This window comes from Gadus macrocephalus, chromosome 4 (genome assembly GCF_031168955.1).
Source record: "Gadus macrocephalus chromosome 4, ASM3116895v1".
Classification (NCBI taxonomy): Eukaryota; Metazoa; Chordata; class Actinopteri; order Gadiformes; family Gadidae; genus Gadus; species Gadus macrocephalus.
Window position 1 is genome coordinate 529151 of NC_082385.1, and position 20824 is coordinate 549974.

General features: G+C 48.3%; 1 protein-coding gene across 1 annotated transcript; it reads left to right on the forward strand.

Annotated features, from left to right (window-relative positions):
- Positions 1 to 6564: 6564 nt before the first annotated feature.
- nrip2 (nuclear receptor interacting protein 2) lies at positions 6565 to 20469 on the forward strand. Its single transcript, XM_060048529.1, has 6 exons — positions 6565 to 7141; positions 7172 to 7896; positions 14638 to 14720; positions 15860 to 15954; positions 17061 to 17113; positions 18622 to 20469. The coding sequence occupies exons 2-6, from the start codon at positions 7552 to 7554 to the stop codon at positions 18736 to 18738; spliced, it is 693 nt and encodes a 230-aa protein (XP_059904512.1). The 5' UTR covers positions 6565 to 7141; positions 7172 to 7551; the 3' UTR covers positions 18739 to 20469.
- The last annotated feature ends 355 nt before the right edge of the window (positions 20470 to 20824 follow it).

Consider the following 20824-nt stretch of genomic DNA (forward strand, 5'->3'; position numbering starts at 1 on the left):
ATTACACGCCTCACCGACACAGGAGTCCCTGGCCTGCATCTGAGGATCTGTGATCCTTTGACTCTCAGTGCCATCCCTGCTATCACTGGGATCCCTGGTCCAAGAAATACAGCAACTCAATGATATTTAATGGATTTAGAGCAATATGTACGAGAGAGAGGGAGAGAGAGAGAGAGAGAGAGAGAGAGAGAGAGAGAGAGAGAGAGAGAGAGAGAAATATAGATAGAGAGAAAAAGATAGATAGATAGATAGATAGATAGATAGATAGATAGATAGATAGATAGATAGATAGATAGATAGATAGATAGATAGAGAGACTTTAAGGTGAGATTGAGAGGAAGAGAGAAAGCTTAAGCGAGAGAGAGAGAGAGGGAAACCAGCGATGGTTTTATGGTGAAGGGGTCTATAGGGGGACACTGTGCAGACCACTTAGAGCTAACCTGGTTGTGGGCTCTGTTGTTCAGGCCGGCCTGGCCCTTCCAGTCTACTGTGTAATACAACAGCCGAGCCGCTTACATAAGACTCAATTTGTTTTTCGCTGGCTGCTTTCTAGCCTGAAGGCTCTCTCTCTCTCTGTCGCTCTCCTTGTTGCGCTCCCTCTCCCTCTCCCTCTCTCCCTCTCTCTCTCTCATCCTTTCTCTCCCTCTCCCTGTCGCTCTCCCTGTTGCGCTCCCTCTCTCCCACCCTCTCCCACCCTCTCTGTCTCTCCCCCTCTCTCTGGAGCGAGGCTGCAGTAAGGGGAGGAAGAGGATGAAAAGGGCAAACGCACCATCCAGGACACGGGAGAGGGGAGGCGAGGGGGGGAGGAGGGGGGGAGGGAGGAGGGGGGAGGGAGAGATGGAAGAAAGGAGAGGATTATTTGACATTATATTATGAAACTGTACAGAAAGAGATGGGAAGGGAGAAAAGGGGAGGGAAAGGATGAAGAGAGAGAGAGAGAGAGAGAGAGAGAGAGAGAGAGAGAGAGAGAGAGAGAGAGAGAGAGAGAGAGAGAGAGAGACATTCTGAGCATGTTCCTTTCAATATGTCAGCATAACCTAACCAGCCTTTCTCCAAAGACGTACCTGCCATCTCTTCTACACCTAACTATCCCCTCTGTCTCGCCTCTTCTCCATCTCTCTCGTTCTCCCACTCTCAGTCTATTACGGCGACTTCTTGTTATCAGATTAAATCCTATCCTCACCTTCTAAAGCTGCTCTCTACAGTAATGTTTGTGTGTGTCAGCTTGTGTCTATACTATATGTGGGATTGCGCTAGCCTCGAGGGACTCGCTGTCAATACGGTTAACAACCAATGAGATGACAGCATGCCGCGCTCACGCGATTGGTTCCCTTGGATAAACCACCTGACGGGGTCTATGTGTCCCGCGGTGTGCAACTTAATCGTCCCGTCAGTCCCGGGACCACGAGGACCTGAACCTGAAACGTCCGCGTTCGCGCATCGCCCGGGTGGTTCCCTCGCGGTCTGCAGACGAGTTGAGACACGGCCCCCCCCCGGAGCGCCCGTCAGTCATTACCGCCGGCGGCCTGCAGGGGTTAGCGGGCGGTCCTCTCCAGGCTCCTCCCTTCTCCCAACAAAGTGTTGAATCGACCGCAGCGAGGCGACGCTTAGGCGTGTCTGTCTGTCCCGACAAGATGGATGAATCCATCCATCTTTCCATCATCCATCTACTTTTTTCATTGTTTAAACCAATCTATCCATGAAGTCCTTCGACCTTCTGTTCCGTGTCTTTCTCACGCCTCGTGCCCGCTGCACCGTCAGTCGGAGGACTCAGAAGGCGTGGCTGACGGATGGGGGAGGTTTCCAGGGTCGTCAGAGCCCAAGTAGTGTCACAGTGCTTAAATTTGCATGCGTGATCTGATTGGATGACGGATACGTCGACTGCCGAAAAAGTAGATATTTTTTTAAACTTTTGACGGAGCCTTCAGCGCACGGACCCACAATGCATTGCGCGTCCGTCCCCATTCAAAGTCAACGGGGATCAGTCAACGGGCGGAGACAGTGGGCACGAGGCGTAACCATTCATTAAATACACATCAATCCATCCATCACACATGAATCCATCCCTCCATCCATCTTCCTTGGTGTCCGTCATCCATCCTTCATCCATCCTTCATCCACCCATTGATGGAGCCATCCTGTCATCCTCGGTAGTTCACCCTTCCACCGGCCCCATCATGTGAGGCCACAGGGGGCCGCACCCCACCTCAGCTGTGATGTGCAGAGCTTGGAGGGGTGTGTCTGTGTGTGTGGGGGGACAGGGGGGGGGGGGTTAGCAGGCTATAAATACTGGAGGACAGCAACGCAAAAAGAAAAAACGACTAACGACTTCGTGGGGGGGGGGATGAAGCAACGTGGGTGGGAGAGATGAGAGAGAGAGAGAGAGAGAGAGAGAGAGAGAGAGAGAGAGAGAGAGAGAGAGAGAGAGAGAGAGAGAGACAGACAGAGACAGAGAGAGAGACAGAGACAGAGACAGAGACAGAGATTAAAAGGGAGGGGAGATCAAACAGGGGAGAGAGAAAAACATGGAGGCTCTGAAAGCGCTCAGCGAGGGAGGCAGAGGGGGAGGGAGGGGGAGGACGGGAGGAGAGAGTCGTAGCGCAGAGAGGAAGGAGGAGGAGACGGAGCAGATGTGGCCTGCTGGTCCCTGTGTGACAGAGGCAGCCACTGGGCAAAACGAATCAGAACGGGAGAGGGAGAGAGAGAGAGAGAGGGAGAGAGAGAGAGAGAGAGAGACTCATGAACAGACACAAAGACCCTGTGTGTGTGCCTGCGTGCGTGCTTTCGTGCGTATGTGTGTACACGGGATGAGTTAAATCTTTAATGTAGCACAGTCGGCGTCCAAACGCCAACGCTCACATTTGTAAGGAAACCGTGTCCTGCTGGAGGCTGGCCCTGTGAAGCTAGCTCGCTAACCGCCGGAGGCTAGGTTGAGCTAGACAACCTGTGGCAATAAAGGGAGAGACTAGCGCCTGTGAAGCTAGCTCGCTAACCGCCGGAGGCTAGGTGGAGCGAGACAACCTGTGGCTATAAAGGGAGAGACTAGCGCCTGTGAAGCTAGCTCGCTAACCGCCGGAGGCTAGGTTGAGCTAGACAACCTGTGGCAATAAAGGGAGAGACTAGCGCCTGTGAAGCTAGCTCGCTAACCGCCGGAGGCTAGGTGGAGCTAGACAACCTGTGGCTGTAAAGGGAGAGACTAGCGCCTGGGAGAGCACTTCATTAGCACTAGGACTATCCTGTTCCTTGCGAAGCAGGATAAAGGGCTGATTACGGTCCCACGTCCACGCAACGGGAGGGTCTTACGGACCCCTCACGTCCCCGCGGACCCTCCTTGCGTCCACCACAACGGCCTGACGTGCGCCTCCCAAAAATTCTAACCTTTGCGTCGAGGCGACGCAAAGGTAGGAAGGGCAGCAGCTGGGGCTGTGATTGGTTCACCCACTAAAACCCCACAACTGCGTCAAAGTGTCTGTGTGGAACCATAATAAGCCTTTAAAGATTGAGGTGAGGACCAGGACCCCCTCTGTGGGGCGTGAGGCCGCACAGAGGGGCTGGGAGGCATTTCCCCGTGTGGGGTAAAGGCAGCGGCCGTTAAACCTGAATGAATGCGAAGGGAAGGAGAGCGAGAGCGGTGCCTCGAGAATAGAGATTTAAGACAAAGAGGACGACAACGACGTCTCCGCTCATCACAGATCCCCCCCCCCCCCAACAACAATCAGGAGGAAGGCTTCTGAAGTCCTTCAGACACGCGATTGGCTGGTCGCATCTGGTTATGGAGTACGTCCTGCTCATGATAAACAGCGCCCTAGAATTATACCACGACCAGGCCGACAACACTCTACTCATCATCCCGCCTCTCGCAGCCATTTTGTTGTTGTTGTTGTTGTTGTTGTTGTTATCTAGTGTGGACAGTTTGCATGCATGGTAACACGATTTCCTGCTAAGCTGACTCTGGTGTAGCGCTAACTGAACCTAGAGGGAACAGAGAGAGAGAGAGAGAGAGAGAGAGAGAGAGAGAGAGAGAGAGAGAGAGAGAGAGAAAAAAAGAGAGAGAGGGGGGGGGAGAGAGAGAGAGAGAGAGAGACAGAGAGACAGAGAGAGAGAGAGAGAGAGGGGGGGGGGGGAAGAGAGAAAGAGAGGACAGAGAAAGTGAGAGGGGGGGAGACAGAGAATGTGAGAGAGAGAAAGAACCAGAGAGAGAGAGATTAAGAGAGAGAAAATTACTCTGTGTGTCTAGTGGCTGTTCCATTCAATCTCCCCTGTGCTCTTTTCCTCCTTTGGGGGATGTTGGCGACATTATCCTCTCACTCTTCTCTAAAAAGCCTGGATTCCCGGTTGGAACGTTCTGGAAAAGAAACATGCTAACTCAGGCTAAGGCTAACTGGGCCCCCGAGTGCCTGAGCTGTAAAGCGGCAGGCTCAGACCCACCTAGCGCAGATTAGCTCCAGCTAATCATTTGGCTAGCGGGGGGACAAGGGCTCTTCACTGTGGAGATTAGGCACCGGTGGCCACTTCATCATCGTCCCGCTGTGGGAGCTTGATAACGAATGATCATTTAAGGACATTGTGTTTTTCTTTTATTTTTGCCGACTGAAAACAGAACGAGATCAACCTTTTCTTCACTGTAGCATTTACAGGTTTCTTTTGACCTCATATAGCTCAGGTGATGTTTAAAGCAGATTTCGCAGGATTCAACATCATTGAATCATTTTTTTCTTAAAGAAAATAATGTAAATGATCTGAAGGCATTGATGGACATGAGGATAGAAGCTGTGTCTTACTTACCGGTAGACAGAGAGAGAGAGAGAGAGAGAGAGAGAGAGAGAGAGAGAGAGAGAGAGAGAGAGAGAGAGGGAGAGGGAGAGAGAGAGAGAGAGAGAGAGAGAGAGAGAGAGAAAACACAGTGGCGAAATTTAGAACAATAGATGGAAAACATTTTGAGAGGAAGAGAGAGAGCAGAGGTGAGAGAGTGAGTGAGTGCAAGCGAGAGCGAACCTAGTCTAAGTCCCAAAGAGAGACGGCCTAAAGTGGATATGAATTCATGGTAATGACTCGCTTGGCGTTTTCCGGTACCTTTGTCCTTGCGTGACGTTAAGCATCCCTTGGTCTTGTTAAGTTCGGACTAGCCTGTTGAGTTAGCGATCGCCCCCCCCGCCTGGGGGGGGGCGATCGCTAACTCAACAGGCTAGCCCGCTCACCACGTGGATAAGAGGCTTTGTAGCGCCCTACTCCTTACACTACAGGGTCCATTCGCTCCATGACATCCCCCCCCCCGCACTCTCTCTCCATCGACCCAGCCGTCCTGCGGTCCGACCTGGGTCTTTTGTGTCCGTCGATCGGGCAGGGCTACGGCCCTTTTGTTGTCGCTCCAAAAATCGAACGAGTGTTTGAAAAAAAATCGAACGGGTGTTTGACTCATGACATCGACCCCCTGTGTCTGAGAGCATCGCTGAACAAAATGCCCGCTCCTTCGTGACCACTTCCGGTCTCTTCTGCACCGCCACCAGATACGTCAACTCCGATAAAAATAGCTTCCTTAGTGACTGAGTAGTAGAAGACTACACGCAAATGTAGATGACGGGGTTATGAGGCAGCAGTTTGGCCCTCGGAGCGACCAATGAGAAGCATCGGAAAAACCTTTATTATTTTTTTTTCATATCTCATATTTCATATCATAGAAAGATTTTTTTCGCACGACATGCACTTTAATTCATAGTGAGTGTGTGTGTGTGTGTGCGTGTGCGCGCATGCGTGTGCATGTGTGTTCGTGTGCACGCATGGGCGTGTGTGTGTGTGTGTGTGTGTGTGTGTGTGTGTGTGTGTGTGTGTGTGTGCGCGCGCATGCGCGTGTGTGTGTGCGCGCATGCGCGCGCGGTGTGTGTGTGTGTGTGCGTGCATGCGTGTATTCACTGGACACCTGAATAGGAGTGAACAGCGAGAAGCTTTCTGTTATTCTAACAAAGAGCTCAGATACGACCCGGATGACGAGTTGTAATCACGGGGGCAGAATCATTGGGACCCGGTACAAACGTACTCGCTGAAGCACATCCGTGTGCCTCGGCGAGGCCGTGTTCATCTCCTATTTGTCTTCTGAATGGCAGACTGAGGCACGTGAACCAAGGCCTACTGATGTGCTTTGGGAGTAGCGGGAACCACAATGATCTGCCAGACACACGTGTTCATTGGCTAAGGGGCCGACCCGAGGTGAAAGAGACAAAGTCCTTCTGCAGAATGGGATAAGTGATTAACTTTGGCCCCTCCAGACCGCTGAATCGTGAATGAGCGACCGTTTGCTTGCTAATTACAAATGGTGCCATGCATAACTTCCACAATGTCCTCATAACATTGTGATTGCGCTCGTGTTTCATTCTTTTTATCACCTACAGAATGCTAATGTATGCATGTGAAGTCATTCAAATGTATACAATGTTGCACATTTTATTTCAACGGATTACGACACTATTATCACCAATCTCTTCTTCTACCTTTCAGACGCTATTATACGTACATACATCCACAAGTGACCCCCCCCCCCTCCCCCTGCATGTTTTGAGAACATTCGAGAGAACAGCCGTCTCACTCACCCCAGCTTCCAACGTAGCCCCCAAGTTCCTTTCCAAGACGTATTCCTTGTCCTTACCCAAACGTCTCTCTCTGTTTCTCTCTCAGTCCCTCTGTCTGTCTCTCTCTCGGTCGGTCCCTCTGTCTGTCTCTCTCTCTGTCCCTCTGTCTGTCTCCCTCTCGGTCCCTCTCTCTGTCTCCCTCTCGGTCCCTCTCTCTGTCTCCCTCTCGGTCCCTCTCTCTGTCTCCCTCTCGGTCCCTCTCTCTGTCCCCCTCTCTGTCCCTCTGTCTGTCTCCCTCTCTGTCCCTCTGTCTGTCTCCCTCTCGGTCCCTCTCTCTGTCTCCCTCTCTGTCCCTCTGTCTGTCTCTCTCTGTCTCTCTCTCGGCCCCTCTGTCTGTCTCCCTCTCTGTCCCTCTCTCCGTCTCCCTCTCTGTCCCTCTCTCATTGTTGTGCAGCCATCAGTCCAGCTTCCTCTTTATCTGCTTCCTCCTTTGCTCAGACCATACAGCCGACCCGCTGTGCAGATGCAGTCAATATCACAAAATATCACACAGGTCCAAAAGAGAGAGACGGCCTAATGTGGAATTCAAGCTGTTCCACCTCATTAAGCGGCTTTCACAAACATCACACAATGATTTATAATTGAGTCATTTCAGACCTCAATCGATACTATAAAACACGTCACCGAATCCTAAAGAAGCAAACTGAGTTTCTGTTGAATTCGTTTTTGCTGAATCAAATCGACTTGTTTGGCCAACTCAGACACCATTTGTCAAGTGACTTTGTTCTAACTACTTATTCGACATATTTTGTGGAGTTTTATTGTCTACAACCTTCAACGAACCCCACACTACAACAAAAAGGGGAAAGGACCAAACGCTGTAGTTTGGTGCTTCTATTGTGCGGCGAGCAAACTGAGTTGTGTTGAGTCCGCCTCTCTGCTGTGTGTGTTCTGGCAGCAGCCCCACAGCATCGTCCAGAGGCGGCTGATGGAGGGGAACGTCCCGCGGCTGCGGCGGGAGGCGCACGACGCCAGCGCCCTGACCCGCTCGCCGCTCGCCGACCACAAGGACGGCGGCGGCGGGGGGGGCGGAGTCGGCGGAGTCGACTGCGGCGAGGAGCAGCGGAGCGAGAGCACGGCCGACGACTCCGCGGAGGAGCGGGAGTCCCCCGAGGAGAGCGAGCGCAGCCTGCGGACCGACGAAGAGGAGGAGGAGGAGACGGAGGAGGAGGACGGCGAGGCGGCCGCCAAGCGGGCGCCGGACCCCGCCAAGACGGGGGAAGGGACGGCGAGCCCACCGCCGCCGCTCGCCGCCCTGGTCGTGCAGTGCAAGGTGCCTTGTGTCTTTGTTTACGCAAAACAGACTCGACGTAAACATATGCGACCGCACGCACGTGCGAGCACACAAGCGACGGCACACACAAACACACACGAATATGCGACAGCTGACACGTGAGTGAAAACACACAAACACACACACACGTGCAACTGCACGCAAGTGCGTGCACAAAGGCGAAAGCAATCACAAACACACACACACACACACACGCGACAGCACACACAAACACACACACCCACGCAACAGCAGACACGTGAGTGAAAACACACACACATGCAACTGCACGCACGTGCGTGCACACATGCGACAGCACAAACAAACACACATGCGACAGCACAAACGTGAGGGCGTGCACACACACACACACACACACACACACACACACACACACACACACACACACACACACACACACACACACACACACACACACACACACACACACACACACACACACACACACACACACACACACTTAAAAGGCGAAGACATATAATTCCTCTCCCTATGATACGATGATTGCCCTTTATTTATTCCTTCTCTTCCCTTTTCTCCGTCATGGCCGCCTCCAAATGAACGCCCGTCCTGTCTTAATGGTGCTGTGACATTTTACTCCCATGCACCCGTTCTAAAAATACACTAACACGCCTGGTGACACCAACAGCAGTAGCATTCACAGTTTGTGGACCGAACCGAAAGCACGACAGATCCCCAAGCCAGCAGAGAGCTATATATACAATGGAATATATATGAACAACCTGGCCTACTTTGACAATCCAAAAGGATAGAGCCCTGTGCTATACAGTCTGTACTCTGTAGTCTGGACATTGTGGACAGTGTGGTCCCACTCAACCCGGTCTTGTTCAGAGAAAACCCAGAGAAGAGAAGCACCGAAATAGAAGCCCCTCAATTAGGGTTCATCTCACACAATGGGTGTCAGCAATAACTAGACGCTGTGTATTCCTAAACTCTGCATCAGGTGCACAAACACAGCTAAACACACAGCCCAGGACAAACCGATGTTACACTCTATGAATAGACGATCAATTGTCGTCGATGAGTTGTTTTTTAAGGGCTTGTTTTTCCAACGGTTGGAGCATTTAGTTGTTTGGCTGGCTAAAGCTCCATCGCTGCTAGCCGAGGTTACAACATCCCATAATGATCCGCATCATTGGAGGATAGGTGGTTGTACCATATATACAGATATAGATATATATATTGAGGAAGGTGTAGCATAACCAAAGTTGTAGCTGTGATTTGTGCCAGAAACATAAAAGTGGAGTAGCTTCATTCGTTCTTTAACCTTGCACTGGAATACTATTTAAATAGATGGATGGATGGATGGATGGATGGATGGATGGATGGATGGATGGATGGATGGATGGATGGATGGATGGATGGATGGATGGATGGATGGATGGATGGATGGATGGATGGATGTAGGCCTGTATCTATGGATGGAGGGATAGATGGATGCATTGATGCCTTATTGGTCCTGATTTAAAATAACGTTTTTCCGTAGCATTTAAATTCGGATTAGAAGAGAAAAGATGAATCTCAGAATAAATAACTAAAAACCAGGTAAATGCCAGGCAGTGATCAGAGGGTACGACTTCAGGGCTTGATTTCATGATTACAGGAACATTTTGGAGGCTTGAAAACACATCGGTGACTACAACGCACCACGCAACAAAATATGCTTCCAAACCGTAACAACACATTGCCATTTGATGGAGGCTTTCAAAACGTGCCATTTTCAAATGCCATGATCAGCCTTTACAACGCTGGGGTCCGCGGTGGTGTGCTTCGTCACTCATTACTCTGGTCGCTGTGTCCTTCTCAACCTGCTCATTCACCGACTTATTTAACCGCTAATGTTCAACCCCTGGTTATCAATCTGTCCGGAGCCAGGGGGAGGTGGGGGGGGGGGGGAGGAACTTTACTCAGACTAAATCAAGTTACTTCCTGCCTGCCCGGTAGAGATAGAGTCTGCGTTCAGCCCGACATGGAGAGCATGGCGTCTGTCAGGCATGGAGAGGACATGTACCACTGGCTCACCGGGACTGCTTATTAAAGGGGACATCTTATACCACCAGGTGTGTGAGTGTGATTAGCCTTACAAGCCGTTTCGAAAATCGGCCCCAATATGACATCACTAGTGGGCGCGTCCATCTAGATCTGTGCTGGATAGAGCAGTCTACCAGCCCACCCAGTGGACTGAAGTGAACGTTGCTCATCTATCCAGCACAGATCTAGGTGGACACGGCCACTAGTGATGTCATCACTCTCACACCTGGTGGTATAAGATGTCCCCTTTAACAGGCTCGGGAATGTGGGAAGGAGTATGTGTGATATTTGATGGTCTATGAATTCCCGAATGTTTGATGAAGCAATAATTCCATGCTATTCTTCCTTCGGAAGGTGTCAGAGCCATGAAAACTATGATTTTCAAGACAAATCGAATCAATCTGAAAAAAATCTGATTTGAAAATATGCCCTTCAAATGAAACGATGAGTTTGGAACCAGCATGGAGAAGGAAAAACGCTCGCTTTGCTCAGGTTCTCAACCCTCAACGACCGCCTCCTTTAAAGTAGGGCAGAGTGGAACGGTGAATCATGGAATCATGAATTCATTAGCGTAGCACAATGTACATTCCTCAGAAAGTCCTGATTCATCGCGAAAACCCTTCTCATTTCAATCAACATTTAGGGCGTTTATCAGATGCTTTTATCCACAGCGACTTGCAATAAGTGTGTTGAAGTATCGCCCAGTCTCACATGGAACCTGATTTTGTTGTTTCAACCGTTGACGGTTGACAGTGACGACTTTGCCATCGAGTCACCACTCCCCGGTTTTCCAACCGTACTGAATAGTTTGCTAGTCTCAGGTTGTCAGGGTCGAGGACGTATAGGTGTGGTGCCACAGAGCTCCTGCCAAACCCACGCAGATGCAGAGCCGCCATATGCTGTGAATCCATTTCCTCCACTCTCTGATGTGGTCTGCATCAGAGGGGGGTGGGGGGTGGGGGGGCATGACACCTGCTCCACGTTGGAGATGCTGCTACAGGCGAGCTGAGATCCAAATAGACAACGGTACAGACCACAGGGCCTTCTTTCATTCGTCTTTAAAAAAGTCACTATTATTCATATCAAAAGGGATAAATTATGTAGGAATGGGAAATACTGTAGACAAAAGACTCTTTGTTAAATACCGTGGTCTTTGGTAAATGGACTTCAGGTATAGTTCTAACCAGTGGCCAGCCCGGTCAAAGCGCTTTACAATATAACCTAACATTCACCCATTCATACCCCCGTTAACACACCGACGGCGGAGTCAGCCACGCAGGGCGACAGCCGGCTCGTCAGGAGCAGTCAGGGTGAGGCGTCTCGCTCAGGGACACCTCGACACTCCGCTAGGAGGAGCCGGGGATCGAACCAGCGACCTTCCGGTCACAAGTCGACCCGCTCTACCTCCAGAGCCACGCGCAACGCCCCATTGGTTTAGACTCGACTGCATTCCCCTGAAAAGGGACATTTGTGTGCCACGTTGAAGGTTCTCCTTAGCAACTGGTCAGCTGGGAGCTGAGCCCCTTCTTAGCCAGTGTGACCCACATGTGTTGTGTGCTGTGTCGTTAGAGATGAAAGGCTCTTTGTCACGTCCCTGGTGGTGTCCCCTTACGACATTAGGGCTAATCAGTGGAGCCAGTTTGTTTTTGTTGTCGCTCAAAGGTTACCATAGCAACCTTCTCCCTGATAACATCACTTCCAGTGTGTGGAGGTACCATTTCCTGTGTCTCGTGTACCACCCCCCCCCCCCCCCACAGTCATTAGTGTCAGCGTCTCCAAGAGCATGTTGTCTAGTGTTGTGTGGTCTCGATGTGGGACTTTGTGCGACCAATTTGCGATTCTGCCGGTCGAAACCGTTAATAATTCACCAATTAAAGTATTATCCTACGTTAAGGTAAACACATGAATGAGTGATGACACCAAAGTTAGAATCGCCCCCGGTTACAAATTCGAACGCCTCAGCGATAAAAAACGACTCAATCAGCAATTCAGAGAACTAAAAAAAGATCAAACATTGACACCAAAAACCGTGATTCACAGCACTATTAGGTTAGTTCATTCATTAATTAGTAACCATCTCCACCATGAAATCATCCACCTCCCCCCTGGACCCCATGCCCTCTCAACTCGTCAAAGCCTGTTTTATCTCTCGCCCCACTGATCACTGACATCATCAACTCCTCCCTTACCTCTGGCACTGTCCCCCCACCTCTTAAACTTGCTGCCATCACCCCTCTCCTTAAAAAACCTGGTCTTGACTCTGACGACCCCAACAATTTCAGACCCATCTCCAACCTCACATTCATCTCAAAATTACTGGAAAGAGCCATCGCAACTCAACTCAAGACTTACCTCCTCTCCAATAACCTATATGAAACATTCCAATCCGGCTTTAGAACCCACCACAGCACTGAAACAGCACTAATCAAAGTCACAAACGATCTCCTACTCTCCTCTGATTCCGGCTCCCTCACCATTCTCCTCCTCCTGGACCTCAGTGCTGCCTTCGACACCATCAACCACTCCATCCTCCTCAGCCGCCTGAAATCCTTAGGCATCACCGACTCCGCCCTCTCCTGGTTCAACTCATACCTGTCAGAAAGATTTCACTATATCGCCATAAACAACCACAAATCCCACACCACCCCTGTCTCACACGGAGTCCCCCAAGGCTCAGTGCTTGGCCCCATCCTCTTCATCCTCTATATGCTCCCACTTGGCCACATCATCCGCCGCCATGGACTTCAGTTTCACTGCTATGCCGATGACACTCAACTCTTCATCACCACCAAAACCATCACTCCAGCTATTCTCTCCACCCTCACCAACTGCCTCACCGACATAAAAACCTGGATGAACCACAATTTCCTCAAACTCAACAGCAATAAAACTGAAATTATAATCTTTGGCCCAAAATCCACACTCCCCACCTCCCAGAACTACTCACTCTGCATTGATGGTCACTCTGTCACTCCCTCCGCCCTGGTCAGAAACCTTGGCATCTACATGGACCCTGCACTCTCCTTCAAGTCACACATAAACCACGTCACTAAAATATCCTTCTTCCACCTCCGGAACATAGCACGCCTTCGACCCACTCTCTCCTTCTCAGCTGCTGAAACACTAATTCACGCCTTCATCACCTCCAGACTCGACTACTGCAATAGCATCCTGTATGGTCTCCCCTCCACTGTTCTTCAAAAACTGCAATATGTTCAAAACTCCGCTGCTAGACTGCTCACCCACACTCCCTCCAGAGAACACATCACGCCCGTCCTACGTCAACTTCATTGGCTTCCAGTAAAACAACGCATACATTTCAAGATCCTCCTCACCCCCTACAAAGCCCTAAACAACCTTGCCCCCTCATACCTGTCAGATCTCCTCCAACGCCCCATTGACCCACACCAAACACGCTCCACTGTTGCCAACACCCTCATCCCCATCACCAGGACCAAATACCGCACCATAGGGGACAGAGCCTTTGCCATCGCCGCCCCTACCCTCTGGAACTCCATCCCCCTGGCCATCCGTAACTCTGATTCACTGCAGTCTTTCAAAAGTCAACTCAAAACACATCTCTTCAACATCACTTACAACACCTGACAACATTTTTTCACTCTCTCTTTCTCATTGTCCTATCTTTCTCTGTATTGTTGTTTTGGGAGTATTTGTATGTATGCATGTATGTACTATACTGTTCATTTGTATCCTTTTTGTTTTGTGTTTTTTTTGTAAAGCGTCTTTGGGTACCGAGAAAAGCGCTATATAAAACCAATGTATTATTATTATTATTATTATTAACAGGTTCTCATTATTCTCTTAACCCGAACACTTGACTGTAAACTTGCATGTGTTTCGAAAAATTAAAGGTTAATTATCATTAGAACCATTTAAAATATAAATAAACAGACACCCTCCTTAACACCAAAGAAACCCTGCTTATTAGAAAAGCTAATTTCCTCAGAAGCAGGCCCACATCACCCTCACCAGAGCGTGAAGCCCTGTCAGGCTCCGATAACGATGTTATTTCCTTTAAAACCTAATTAAATGATATCTTCTTGGGTTTTCTCAGAATTGGTTGGATGTGTGGACCAAGGCGACATATCAGTAACACATTATTGATATTGCTTGTTTATACGACAACAAGATATTATCTGTGGTTAGGTTTATCACAACAACTATTTGAAATGTTGAAGAGAAATGTTGAAGGTTGTATTAAAGACACACAGACGCACACACACAAACACACACATGTACGCACGCACTCACAAACAAACACATACACACAAACAAACATTTTGTTAATATTGGCTGGTTCTACTCTAACGTGATTAACGCTACAAAAAATATACAAATTACCTTAAACTTTATAATTTAACATAACTTCATAATTAGTTAACCAAGTCCTGTTTATCCTTATGTAATGCTTATAAAGTAATATTTGTGTCATTCAGTTAAAATGTACCTACAGCACTCCAACATCCACAACACAACACATCAACACACTATCAACACACCTCCATTGTGTTCTGACGCACAACCTGTGCCCTGTTTCCTCATATTTGTGTCATACCGTTCAAGGTAACATATTGTCCTACAACAACACAACACGCCGACACACCACCATTGTGTTCTGACCTTCGACCTGTGCCCCTGTTTCCCCAGTGCTGCGAGGGCGACGTCAGAGCCTCCATCGACACTGGTTGCCAACACAACCACATCTCCAGCTTCTGCTGCCGGAGACTGGGGTGCGAAAATCAATGTTTGTTTTGTTTCGGCTCTCTCACGGAGACAGACAGCTAGTCCCACGCACACTGCTCTACTGATTCAGTATGCAGTTGATAACCCGGCTCTGGTTTGAGAATTACGGTCAAGCACGATTGTTTTGGTGTAGCCTGTGGTAGTCCGGGACTCGGCCAGGTTTTGGCTTTCATCGGACAAACTCTAGCAATGAATGATGAGTATTTTGTCTAGCGACCTTTGTCACAGATCCAGTCTCAAAGAGCCAGTGGCTCCAGAAGCTCACATGAGACAGCACCGATTGGGGCCAGGAAAACATTCTGGAGAAGGCAAGCGATCTTGAGAAAGAACGCATGAGCTCAACACTCTGTAGTCTCAGGCGACAGCAATCTTCTTGTTGAGTGCACATGAATACCAAATGGAAATGCCAACCGACGGCAATTAAGGAAAGGAGCCAAAAGGGAATAGCATCTCAAATATGAATGTCAGAAAAATAATGAAAAACTGGACCAACTTTGTGATTGATGCTGTCCCCGTGTACGGCCCTTGTCTGGGCCTTTGAGTTTCTTTCCCCTCTTTGTTTGAGCGTGTGTATACGTATATGCATGTGTTTCTGGGCATGTTTGTATGTATTTCTGTATGTGTGTATTTCTGTATGCATGTTCGTACGTGTGTGTATATGTATGGATGTTTAAATGCGTCTGTCTCTTTTTATGTATGCATGTATGCATGTATGTATGCGTGTGTGCATGAGGGTATTTGTGTATGTATGCATGTCCGTACGAGTGTATGTGTATGTATGTACATATGTATGTGTGTATCTATGTATGTTTGTGTGGTATGTATGTTTGTGTGGTATGTATGTGTATGTGTGTATGTATGTATGTATGTACAGTATGTACAGTATGTATGTATGTGTGTACAGTATGTATGTACGTACAGTATGTTTGTATGTATGTACAGTATGTACGTATGCATGTACAGTATGTACAGCATGTATCTACGTAAGTATGTATGTACAGTATGTACAGTATGTATTTACAGTATGTACAGTATGTATGTATGTATGTACAGTATGTATGCATGTACAGTATGCATGTACGTACGTGTGTATGCACGTATCTAATGTGTCTTGTGTTGCTCTCAGCTTGGTTCCTGAACAGGGCAGTGCCGGCCCCACAGTGAGGGGGCTTCGACTGCAGCTGGGGACACAGAGGGTCCACTGCTCTGCGTACGTCAAAGGTACGGACCCCCGTCACAATCCGCCTGGCCCACCCGACGATAAGCAGGGACCAATAGAAAATCACATCCTGTTCGGGCTTTTCAAAATATGGCACTTTAAACAGAGGAGGGGGCAGGGTGGACCTGGAGGTGAAGGGGTTTGACTCTGCTACCTCCAAAGGATTCTGGGTTCGAACCCCAAAGTCTGTAAGCCACCTATGGGCCCCCCTTACCCCTACCTGCTCCTTAATGTCATGTCAATTAAAAAAATCAAATCGGTGGTTCGGTTTTGGAAGAAGGCATGCTAAATAGTAAAAGAAGAAAGAGTATGTGTCTGCTGTTATGTTCTGGGTTTGAGGGTAGATATGTCGAAGTGGACACGGTAATGCTGATTTTACTTTCCAGGGCTAACTATGCTACAGTATGCTAACCGGATAGTGCACACTCGCGGTGAATTAGCGTCTGATGGAAAGAGCTCCAGCTCCGCAGAGCAAGTGCACAATATTCCACTAGCCCCTGCAATGTACACTTTCAGACACGTGTGTGTGTGTGTGTGTGTGTGTGTGTGTGTGTGTGTGTGTGTGTGTGTGTGTGTTCTTTGCTTCGTTTGGATTTGTTATGTCAGCTTGGTTGCTCTTAGAAGAGTGTCCTTGCATATGTGCGTACTCCATTATTCAGGCGGTAAGCGCGACTTTTGGTACATTAGGCCGAGTGGCAGTAACGCAGAATTTTACCTTTAAAGACGTTGTGCGTTCGTTTGAAGGCAAACATGCATTTAATCCATGAAGGCAATTACCGACTTTTTTGAAAATTACCGAGCACTTCATTTCAGGTCATTGCTGAAATGTATGAAGTGTAGAATTTCTAATTCAGAGTAATTTAAGCTAATTTGCATTTAGAACTGCTAATGACATCGTAATGAAAAGGGTTAAGGTTCCAGGACTGAATGATTATTATGCGTTTGTCAAAACATTAAATACATATTCAGAGACATATTTGTCATTCCAGGCAAGTGCAAAATCTGTGTGGCACTCACTGTCTCTTGCAAAGTCTCAGTGTCATCCTTAAGGGTCTAAATACGTCTTCTTTCCGTCCCTTCCCTTCCCTTCCTCTGTGGTTCCTTGCAGATGATGAGGTGTCTGAGCTGTGCCTGGGTCTTCAGACGCTGCTGGAACTCAAAGTAAGTGTCTCATTGGCCTAAGTACACTTTTGCTTACTCGGTTTACCATTTCAAATACAGCTGCTTCTGACTTTATCTCAGACAACTCTGCTCAAACCAAGAGAGAGGGTGCAACAGGGAGAGTGCGAGAGAGAGTGCGAGAGAGAGAGAGAGAGAGAGAGAGAGAGAGAGAGTGATAGAGCGAGAGAGCGTGAGAGCGAGGGTGTAACAGGGAGAGTGCGAGGAAGAGTGCGAGAGAGGGAGAGCGAGAGAGACATCCCCCTACCCCCCCTCCTCAATGAATTAAATCTGTGTGCCGATGTCGGCCAGAGACAGGTGGCAACGCAGTGGGATTCCAACAGATTAGACGCCACTCCTAGCGAGAGCGTTCTGGACCGTTCTAGGGGAGAGAGGAGACTGATGAGGCCCAGGAAGGGGTGGGAGGGGGTGGCTGCGTCTGGGCGCTTCTGGTGCAAGAAATATTCAACTGTCGGAGCGTTACCCAAAGGCACAACATCAAAGATATGGGCGCCACTGTCCAGGGAGACACACGTGTAACGAGAATCGATTTAATTATTAGAGTAGCGTTTTTTTAACCAATGCAGAAGATGAATATGTAATGTTCAATCTCAGTCAGGGTATTCCAGAAAATGGAAAGATGGTAGCATGGCCAAAAAACAAAGTTAGACAGTAGACGTGATGTCTCGTGGGTCAGTGTTTCCTCCAGAAATACTAAGGCAAAGAATGCTAGGGAAATCCCAAAGAGCTGTGTTTCAACATGAAGAGACATTACTACAACAGAACCTCGGGGAAGAGAATGAGGCCAACGACAAAGACAGACAAAGACAGGAGGCGGGGAGAGGGGGAGAAGGAATAGAAAGTGCTGTGTATCAAACAAACGATGAGTAATACATGAGTCAGACTCCATAGAGTTTCAGTGCGAACGCGGCCGTATGTTTTTATATAATCACAGACGCTTCAATCCCCATAAGGGGCTTGTGGAGCCTATATTGACGCATGTAATGGAGAGTGAGTTGACAGGTGAAAAGAACCCAAGATTTAAACCCCTGTCTACATACAGCCCATATATCCTCTCCCATGAGATACAAAAAACAGCAAAAATAAAACTCAAGTAGGCTACAGCAATAGTCCAAGCAACTTAATATATCAGATTTGAAAAGTGTTACAATTTTATCTGAGTAACCAGAACAGAAAAAAATAATTATAATAAAATCGAAATTAGCAAATTCGTCAATCGGCCGCTAACTCTAAGCCCTAGTCTGACTAGCAGAGAATGCTACAACGTAGCAGCAGCTACGATAGCATCAGTGCCAAGGTGTGAAGGCCAAAGCATACGGAGCACAAATTTTGCCTCCAGTTTCGAACACGACACAAAATATTGCTCTAATGGAGCAAAGAACACGTCTTAAATGGTCTATTTTGGAGGCAAAACTCCATCAACTTTATTAGGCATTCGCCCCGGCCTGCTTGACAGTTATTTCCCTCTTCTTCTTCCCGTCCAATCACAGTGCTGCGTGGACCTAAGTGGGCGGGTCCTCCGGCTGCAGGGGTCCGGTGAAGAGCTGCCCTTCCAAGTGCCAGTGGCTATTAGCCAGTGCCGTCATGACACCAACAAGAACCTGTGAGGAGGTCTGCTCTGTAGGGCGTGGCTCAGCCCTCATCGTCTGCGAAGCCGGCTTCTGATTGGCTGATCGGCCGTGGCCGTGGCCGGGGAGGGGATTTGTTGCCTGGACTGTCCAATCACATCGTCTCACACTGCCAGATCCTGGATAAGCCCCTCCCATGCCTCACTATACTCACAATTGGTTCTTTGACTTTACATCGGTTGTAATTGTTAATTGTAGAATTTGTAGAATTTGCCGATGTTCACCGGGATCATCTTCGGGGTCGTTACAGTCTTCATGATTATTATCGTCATGGTTACCTATTAAATAAGTCAAATTCTACCGGCTCGTCCCCCGACTATATGGACAATCAGAAGATCGTTTTTCATGATTAGCTGTTTCGTTTAGCCGTCGTTCTTGATCTGGTGCGTTCGTGCTGGTGATTCATCCGCGATTTTGTTGTTTGATATAAAATGATTTTCACTTCATGCCACCTTATTCCAAGACGGGGCAAGACAATTTATCGGTAGAAGTTAGGAAGAGATGTGAACAATAGGCTTAAGACATTTTCCCATTAATCCAGGTGAAGCACCTCTATCTCTCTCACTCTGTCTCTACCTCTATGATTCTCTCTATCTCGTCCCTCTTTCTCTAGACCTCTCCCTCTCTGACCTATATTTAATTGAATTTCCAAATGTGTAGCAAATGGCATAGAGTCACACAATGGCCTGGATTAAGAAGTTACTCATAAAAAGTATTCAGCCGGACTCTACGGGCGAGGATTACCAGAACATTCCATCTGCATGACTTTGTAAAGTTTCTGCTTTTGTACGAGTCTGCATGTTTGTGTGTGTCTGTTTGACGTAGGGAGTGGGGATGACTGTGGCGTGCGTGTTTGTTGCCGTTAAAAGCGAGGGCTTTTTATACATGGCTTGTGTTTCACGTGGGAAACGGCAGCGGGGAGGGGGGGTGGGGGGCAAATACGTTCTCCAGAAAACTCCGGTCAAAACAAGCTGCCAAACATTCGACCCCAGCTGCCTTTCTTCACGTGGGCCAAAAGACCCGTTCTAAGCCACGGTCAGATTTAGTATTCGGTCCAACAATCTTTTTCTTAGGCATTTTCTTGGCTAAACACACTATTGCATTTTCATAGCTTCTGTTTTGGGGGACATGATTTATTACTGTGTTTCTCTCATTTTATATCCTCAAATTTTTATGTCCTTTGTGTGATCACATGACTATGATTTTGCTCCTTCCTTATTGGCTGTCGGCAACCGATCAGAAGCCCGGTCTAGTTCACGTAATAAACCACAAACAACAAACGCAAAAACCTAATGCTCGACAACAGGAGCTACTTCAATATACCTTACTGTGCCACCGTCAGGCTCGTCTGATAACATCAAAAAGTGTGTCGAGTACATCTGGGGAAAGCATAGTTATGGGGTTTGAACAAGGAGTGCCTCCAAACACGCACACGCACACCAGACGCCTTCGCGTTCCGCTTCAACAACACCCAGGCGCGGTTGTGCGCTTGCTTTGTGCTGGAGTGATCCTTTTAGTAGTTTTACGCTTAGTTTGTACACAGGTGTGTCTTACTGATCAGTTCTCAGTTCCTTGTCGCTGTGCTTTAGTTAACTATGACGGGGTGGGGTGGGGGAAATGAACTGTGGAAAATATTTTTTATTTTTGGTGTCATCTCTCTTCTGGAACAGTATTTTCTCTGCCTATTAAAGAAAACATGTATTCTGTCTAGCTCCGCCGCTGTTTGTTACTTATTTCATCAATCGTCCCACACAGGGCCGGGTTTGTCCACATCTTAACCACAAGAGGAAAGATAACTTGCAAGTACAGCTTTTTGAAAGCAGAACCGTTGCCATCTGATGTTCTCTAAAATCAGATCTGAAAAATCACCTTCCGCAACATCAACTCAATAGCAAAAAGTTGGTCCATTGACATAATACTATATAGGACAAGAGATAAAAATACTTAAATAATAAGCCATAAAGTGCAAGTACATAGTTAAGACCAATATGATCTAAGTCCGGGGGGGGGAGGGGGGGGGGGGGCAGCAGAGAGAAGGTAAGTCCCAGACAGTGACGCCAAAGGT